Genomic DNA, 8,451 nt, shown 5'->3' with positions numbered 1-8,451 from the left:
GGTATCGCTGTGCATTGATGTAACTTACGTTGCATTATGAGCTCGACAGCGGCATCTCAACTTAAGTTAAGCTTAACTCCGTGCAAATGAACTCACTCAGATAAATAAGTGAGACTTTGTCCAACTAATGATGCACTTTTGGGCATTATATGAGTAACACTGACCCAGTTCGACCAGACACACGGGTGTATCAATGCTACGTCCGCTCTCTGCTAGTGATGTCGGTAAGAAAGTGTGTCACTATTTGGACAATATGACCCATGTATTTCCCTGAGTGGCAGCCTTAGAGTGCTTCTAGATTGTATGAGCTCCGTCGTTCTCTGGACGCGTGGCAACTAAATGCCGATTTTGGCCGCAATAAGGAAATATGAAGATTTATTTTCTGTTATGTAAAATATTAGACGGAGTTATGGAAATTACGTTATTAGTCTATAAAAATAGAATATCACATATCGACGTATTTTAGACCAGCCACCGTGCGAAATCCTCATTAAACTTTGAGCGAAGCAAATAAGCATTTAGGTACACAAATTCGCTATAGAATTACGATTTGATTTACGATTACATTTCAGCCTCAAACCCTACACACCCTAAAAGACAAGCAATAATTAACTTTGAACTCCGAGAAAACAAAAATTTTGAACGTATCAGGGGACATGGAAATTAATTAGAATAGAAAATATATTGTTTTATTCGTAATCAATTACTTAATTAATAAAAATGTATCATACCTTCTCGCGTATCTTAATTCTACTAATTAATTTTGTTGCGTTACATGGCGCATGCCTCGTCGCGGCTGCACCCCGCACATTTTCACAAATTTCGAAATTTTTCAAGCAAAATTCATAAGTTATATATAAAAATTATGTATAGAATATTTCCACAATATCCAATCTTGCGTGGCTCAAGAACTGAACCAAAATAACGTTGATTGATCATCTATTGGCTAATTACATTATGAGAAATCAAGGAGCTCTTGTCAAAATGGAGATATATTTCTTATAATTTTCTCTCTGTCTAATGTGTTGCTTTCAAAATAGTCATAGCGTATAGTGATAGTGTTTATTATGTCAGTGGAAGTGTATGCGTATAGTGATAGTGTTTATTATGTCAGTGGAAGTGTATGCGTATAGTGATAGTGTTTATTATATCAGTGGAAGTGTATGCGTATAGTGATAGTGTTTATTATATCAGTGGAAGTGTATTCTGCCCAGCAAGAGTGAGCCGCAAATTAGATTTGCAAATCAACGGAAAAATTGCACGCTAGTATTGGAAGAATTGGCTGCGATGGTTGCAGCGGCGGTATTGGCTGCGATGGTTGGAGTGGTGGTATTGGCCGAACTGGTATTGGCTGAGCTGGTATTGGTTGAGATGATATTGGCTGAGATGGTAGGAGTGATGGTATTGATCGAGATGGTATTGGCTGCGATGGTTGGCTGGGATGGTATTGGCTGCGATGGTTGGCTGGGATGGTATTGGCTGCGATGGTTGGCTGGGATGGTATTGGCTTTGATGTGGTAGTGCACTACAGCGCGGCTCTCCGGCAGCCTAATGCGAGGCGTGCATGCAGAATGAAACGTACCGCTTCCCTGGCGGAATCGTTTCTCACTCATAGAAATGAGTGTGACTGTGTCCTAATATCTATACGCTATTTGTGAGAAATCCTGACCCAGTTTGGACCATAATAAGGGCGTATCAGTGCTGGGTGCCGTAAATGTGTCATTATTCGGACAGTATGACCTATCAATTCCTCTGAGTGCCTGTTTTTTAGCAGACAGGTTGTTGAGCAGAGTCAGTTTAAGAAGCAGCAAATAATGTCAAAAAACACTCAAAGCAGGAAATTAAAATGTGTGCTGATAATATGAGAACTCAAAGCCCAAAAAAATAATAGTTTTTTTAAGCGAAATCGGTGATTTTTTAGAAGGCAGAGAAGAAGGCTGAGAAGAAGAATTACAGGAAGACTGAGATAAAGGCCGAGGAGTCTTCCGTCTCAGCCGATGTGAAGGCTGAGAAGAAGGCTGAGAAGAAAGTTGAGAAGAAGGCTGAGAAGAAGATTGAGAAGGAGGCTGAGAAGAAGGCTGAGAAGAAGATAGAGAAAAAGGCTGAGAAGAAGATTGAGAAGGAGACTGAGAAGAGGGCTGAGAAGAAGGCTGAAAAGAAGGCTGAAAAGCAGGTTGAAAAGAAGGCAGAGAAGAAGGCTGAGAAGAACGCCTACAAGAAGGTTGAGAAGAACGCTTAAAAGAAGGCTGAGAAGAATGCTGAAAAGAAGGCTAAGAAGATGCTGAGGAGAAGGCTGATAAGAAGGCTGAGAAGAAGGCTGAGAAGAAGGCTGAGAAGAAGGCTGAGAAGAAGGCTGAAAAGAAGACTGAAAAGAAGGCTGAGAAGATGCTGAGGAGAAGGCTGATAAGAAGGCTGAGAAGAAGGCTGAAAAGAAGGCTGAGAAGAAGGCGGAGAAGAAGGCTGAGAAGAAGGCTGAGAGGAAGATTGAGAAGGAGGCTGAGAAGAAGGCTGAGAAGAAGGTTGAGAAGAAGGCTGAGAAGAAGATTGAGAAGTAGGCTGAGAAGAGGGCTGAGAAGAAGGCTGAAAAGAAGGCTGAAAAGCAGGTTGAAAAGAAGGCAGAGAAGAAGGCTGAGAAGAACGCCTAAAAGAAGGCTGAGAAGAATGCTGAAAAGAAGGCTAAGAAGATGCTGAGGAGAAGGCTGATAAGAAGGCTGAGAAGAAGGCTGAGAAGAATGCTGAAAAGAAGGCTGAGAAGAAGGCTGAAAAGAAGGCTGAGAAGATGCTGAGAAGAAGGCTGATAAGAAGGCTGAGAAGAAGGCTGAAAAGAAGGCTGAGAAGAAGGCTGATATGAAGGCTGAAAAGAAGGCTGAGAAGATGCTGAGGAGAAGGTTGATAAGAAGGCAGAGAAGAAGGCTGAAAGGAAGGCTGAGAATAAGGCTAAAAAAGGCTGAAAAGAAGGCTGAGAAGAAGGCTGAAAGGAAGGCTGAGAAGAAGGCTAAAAAAGTCTGAAAAGAAGGCTGAGAAAAAGGCTGAGAAGAAGACTGAGAAGAAGGCCAAGAAGAAGGCTAAGAAGTAGGCTGAGAAGAAAGCTGAGAAGAAGGCCGAGAAGAAGGCTATGAAGAAGGCTGAGAAGAAAGCTGAGGAGAAGGCTGAGAAGATGGCTGAGGAGAAGGCTGAGAAGAAAGTTGAGGAGAAGGCTGAGAAGAAGGCTGAGAAGAAGGCTGAGAAGAAGGCTGAGAAGAAGGCTGAGAAGAAGGCCGAGAAGAAGGCTGAGAAGAAGGCTGAGAAGAAGGCTGAGAAGAAGGCTGAGAAGAAGGCCGAGAAGAAGGCTGAGAAGAAGGCCGAGAAGAAGGCTGAGAAGAAGATTGAGAAGGAGGCTGAGAAGAAGGCTGAGAAGAAGGCTGACAAGGAGGCTGAGAAGAAGGCTGAGAAGAAGGCTGAGAAGAAGGCTGAGAAGAAGGCTGAAAAGAGGGCTGAGAAGAAGGCTGAGAAGAAGGCCGAGAAGAAGGCTGAGGAGAAGGCCAAGAAGTCTTCCGTCTCAGCCGAGAGCTTCACATTAACTCGGCAGCGGCGGCGACGAACTTCTGCTCAGGAGATTTCCCTGCGGTGACATGGCGCGTGTAGTGTCATGTTATGATGAGAGTGATGTGATGTGATGAGAGTGATGTGATGAGAGTGATGTGATGAGAGTGATGTGAGGAGAGTGATGCGATGAGAGTGATGTGATGTGATGTGATGTGATGTGATGTGATGTGATGTGATGTGATGTGATGTGATGTGATGTGATGTGATGTGATGTGATGTGATGTGATGTGATGTGATGTGATGTGATGTGATGTGATGTGATGTGATGTGATGTGATGTGATGTGATGTGATGTGATGTGATGTGATGTGATGTGATGTGATGTGATGTGATGTGATGTGATGTGATGTGATGTGATGTGATGTGATGTGATGTGATGTGATGTGATGTGATGTGATGTGATGTGATGTGATGTGATGTGATGTGATGTGATGTGATGTGATGTGATGTGATGTGATGTGATGTGATGTGATGTGATGTGATGTGATGTGATGTGATGTGATGTGATGTGATGTGATGTGATGTGANGATGTGATGAGTGGTGTGATGTGATGAGAGTATGTGATGTGATGAGAGTGATGTGATGTGATGAGAGTATGTGATGTGATGAGAGTGATGTGATGTGATGAGAGTGATGTGATGTGATGAGTGTGATGTGATGAGAGTGATGTGATGTGATGAGATGAGAGTGGTGTGATGTGATGAGTGTGATGTGATGAGAGTATATGATGTGATTAGAGTGGTGTGATGTGATGAGTGTGATGTGATGAGAGTAGTGTGATGTGATGAGAGTGGTGTGATGTGATGAGAGTGATGTGATGAGAGAGATGTGATGTGATGAGAGTATGTGATGTGATGAGAGTGATGTGATGTGATGAGAGTGATGTGATGTGATGAGAGTATGTGATGTGATGAGAGTGATTTGATGTGATGAGAGTGATGTGATGTGATGCGAATGATGTGATGTGATTAGAGTGATGTGATGTGATTAGAGTGATGTGATGAGAGTTATATGATGTGGTGAGATGTACTGGGAATGATGTGATGGGATGTGATGAAAGTGATGTACTGGTTAAATGTAAGTTTGAGATGAGAAGAAACACGGAATTTTAAGTAGATGTAATTAACTCGACATTGAATTTGATACATAAATGTCACATCACTTTAAAAAATACTTATATCATATACGATAGATATCAAAGATGCATTAAAATTTTACCACGGTTCATTTTGCTGAACGAACGCTCTTTCATCGATAATTTTATGGAAGTTACAGTTTTTTATAACCCCTAATTCCGGATAGCGCTTGCCTTGCATATTCATGAGAGCGACAGCAGGGTGGCAGTACTGCCTCTCTTTGCTTTTATTTTGAATTTTTCAAAACATTTTTTTATTTACAATGGGTAATCTTTTCAAGGTATCATCAATGGAATTTATTTTTATCATTATTGGTATCATGAGGAGTTTTTCAATTCCTAATATATTTGTTAGAAAAAAGATACAGACGTGAAATTAAACTGGAGATAAACTACATCAGTAACAAAAGTGCGCAAAATTTTAACCGCAATTATTCTTATAGGCAAAAATATATGTTCGGATTTCGATTTCAATACAAACCTAGCGAAAAAATCTGCCACAATTTTTTTTAATTATGCTCCGCTCATGTTTGATTTCTAATACAAATCTATTACGCAGAAACTCAAGTCAAGCATTCCAAGAATCTATGATTCATCATTCTTATGGACTACGATAATTATCATTCCCACATTTACAGTCCCGAAATAAATGAATTCTTAACAGCGAGGGAGACGACTCTCCAGAATTTCTATAATGATATTCCTATGGCCAAGCTGAACAGGTATCCTTAGTAATTAAATCCTGTCGAAGACATCGTCGGCGGCTCACGCTTTCTCGAGGCATTACAAAATCAGGAGGGGAAATTGTGAAGAGCAGTTCTGGGGTTGGGGATAAATAATGAGGCCGTTGTGGGGACCAGGGATGATCTTTGGGACTTATGACACGTTATTGAAGGTTCTTCGTAATGCCTTTGAATGTACAGCGATTCTTCAATTCAATAACGCGTGCTTTTTAGAGTTGTTCCTTTGTTTTCTTAGCGCTTCAGTAATCCGCGGTGCTGCCGAAATTTATTTCTTACATGAATTACTGTGAAATCCATTTATATAAACCAATTAAAATTATAATTACACATAATTCTTACACGATTTTATTTTTCGCCCTGCTTTCTAAGGAGAATAAAAATTATACTTATTTAGATGCCTAGGTAAAAATTTCCATACCAATAGGCACGAAATCATAACATTCGTAATATTCGTTCGCTAAACTCGCAAATTTCTCTGATTTTATCGAGCAAAATATTTTTCTCGACAGAGTTTCGCGAATAGAATACGATTTGGTTAAACATTGAAGAGCCTCAAACTGCCTATGTATAATATGCAATCAACACCAGTCGAATATAATTATTTGTTATTATAAAAAATATAGTAAAAATATTTACCACGTGGAGTTTTGATCCTAGAAGCTTAAAGGATTCCTGATATTTTTATACTTAAAACGAGATTTAAAGAAGCAGCATCGCTTTACAAACATTTTCAATTCACATAGACCAAATATTAAGTTCAAAGTAATACAAATATAATAATACCTTTCATTATATAAATTGGACTGCATTTTCATAGAAGCTGAAATAACCCTCTCATACTGCTAACTTTCGGCTCAATAGAAATGAAAAGTTGCCTTCAGAAAAAGTACATGTTCATGTCATTGCGAGTAACTTTTATGAGCGAACTTCATCTTTTATTACTTTAAATGTAGGACGCTGTACAAAGCAGCACCATATCACTGATGCACTGATGTTTCATGCTAAAGCTCTACCGGAAAAATGCTCTTCTATGACAAATTGGAAAAAGTTGACTCTAACGCGCAAATTTTTAACTCTAAAACATTGTCATTTCGACCATATTTATTTTATGTCCTGTTGATTTTTTATTTAATTTTTTATAAATTTGCAATTAATCTCATCAATTACTTTGACCGTTTAATAAACTAACAAAGTAATTGATTGATTTGATCTGTAAATTTATTTACAGAGAACAGGAATTTTTTAAAATCTTTGGAACTGACTTTTATGCAATCAAAGTTGAGTACCGAGCATTCACGTCCAGCATCATTAAAGAACATCAGAATGAAAATGGTGAGACTAGAAAATATTTTGCAAGAAATTAGTCAGCTATTTACAAATTGAAGAAGAAATTCTTCAATAATCGATATTGTTATGATAAAATATTACAAAACTAACTGAGTATATAAATTTCATGTGAATAATAAGAATTTTAAAAAGTTTTCTCTGCATATACTGTTTTCAGATTTTCTGAGCCATTCTTGTGCTTAGAGAGAAAAAGACTCGTTTTAGCGCTGAGACGGTCTCCTGAAGCGCTATCGCTGGTTATGAACGACCTAGATAATTACAAGGGGAAACGTAATGCAAAGTATATGGGTGAACGCTTCATTAAGTGATTACGCCTAAAACAGCCTGCAAGGCCGAGGAAAATCGAGGTTCGTGATTGCGCTCTAAAAGCACAGTGAAAACGACTTTTTAAATGACTTTTAAAATTAGTTGTAATTCTTTTTAAAATAAATTGTGCTATTTTTGGAATAAGTTAACTCGTTCCTATGGTATATTTCTGCTAACTATTCTGAATTTGAAATTCCGTTTTCAAGTTAAGTTATTTTGTCATAGCTTACGCAAAGTTTCCTTAAGTCAAATATAAGCGTCGATACTTGTACGAATGCATGTCCGAAATTTAAATTATTTGCTACGAAAATTAATATGTTGGACTTGGTTTGAGTTGAAAATTTTTGTACTGATGCTAAATTGAAGCGGAGACAGTGAAGCTTCATAACATGATTACTAAAGTCAAAGTTTTTCGCCAAAATATTAACAGAAGGTAGTAGTAAAAAAAATATTAAATTAAGCTGGTTAAGCAGCATTATTCATAGGTTAGTCAACGCCAACACACAAAGCAATTCTCAAATTAACTTGATAATTATTTAAATTAACTTTGTGATATTCCAGAATCACCGTGGCCGTGGGCAGTTACGCTCTTGGCAACACACATTATGAGGTGAGACCGGCGGCCTTCGGCATGACGCATGAAAAGACACGTGTGTCACCAACAACATGAAATATTTATAATACAATTTGAGAGAAAAAAAATTCTTCATTTAATTCAATTTTAACTAACGCGTGACACCAAACACACAAAATCATTAAATATTGAAAAGGAATTTTAATTCTAATTGATTTATTAGCGCATTTTCTCATTTATGGAAAAATGCATTTTGTGCTCGCCATGTCCGTCCGTCCCGTCCGTCCGTCTGTCCGTGACTTCACGTTTTCGTCGACGAGAAAATGCGCTCTGTCACTCACTGCAGTGAGTACTGAGTTATATTTTTCTTAATTAGATTTCAGTAATGTAACGAATAAAACTTTCCAACTGCCTCTCCCAATTTAATGAACACGTTTTCATTCTCTGCATTTTTCTAGATGATATTACGGAGCATCAGAATAAACTAGATAACAAAATTTATGGGGAATTCAGATAGTTTAGTTCGCTCATTGTTAACACAACTAATATGACACGAACTATAATAAATTTAAAATTAAAATTCAAACGGCCTATTTTCCCCAAGGTCTGTTTTTAAGTGGTCTGCTGCTGACTGCTGGTTTTTTTCTAATGGACGACGCTTGCTCATTTCGTGCAGCCAGAACGGATGAGGGAGATGAAAGTTGGCAGTAACTAGGATTATTTGGATGAAAATGGACTCAAATGAGACGAAAATTAAAATT

The 8,451-nt window shown here is 38.5% G+C and overlaps 1 protein-coding gene across 1 annotated transcript; it reads right to left on the bottom strand.

Annotated features, from left to right (window-relative positions):
• Positions 1-2,235: 2,235 nt before the first annotated feature.
• On the bottom strand, positions 2,236-5,504 carry LOC108679742 (vegetative cell wall protein gp1-like). Its single transcript, XM_018168458.1, has 3 exons — positions 5,490-5,504; positions 3,127-3,509; positions 2,236-2,641 (listed from the first exon to the last, which is right to left on the bottom strand). Exons 1-3 carry the CDS (start codon positions 5,502-5,504, stop codon positions 2,236-2,238), a joined length of 804 nt encoding a protein of 267 aa, XP_018023947.1.
• Positions 5,505-8,451: the final 2,947 nt, after the last annotated feature.

The sequence above is a fragment of the Hyalella azteca genome, unplaced genomic scaffold (genome assembly GCF_000764305.2).
Source record: "Hyalella azteca isolate HAZT.00-mixed unplaced genomic scaffold, Hazt_2.0.2 contig9203, whole genome shotgun sequence".
Taxonomy (NCBI): domain Eukaryota; kingdom Metazoa; phylum Arthropoda; class Malacostraca; order Amphipoda; family Hyalellidae; genus Hyalella; species Hyalella azteca.
Note: the sequence above shows the minus strand (reverse complement) of the source record. Positions and strands in the feature narration are given on the sequence as shown.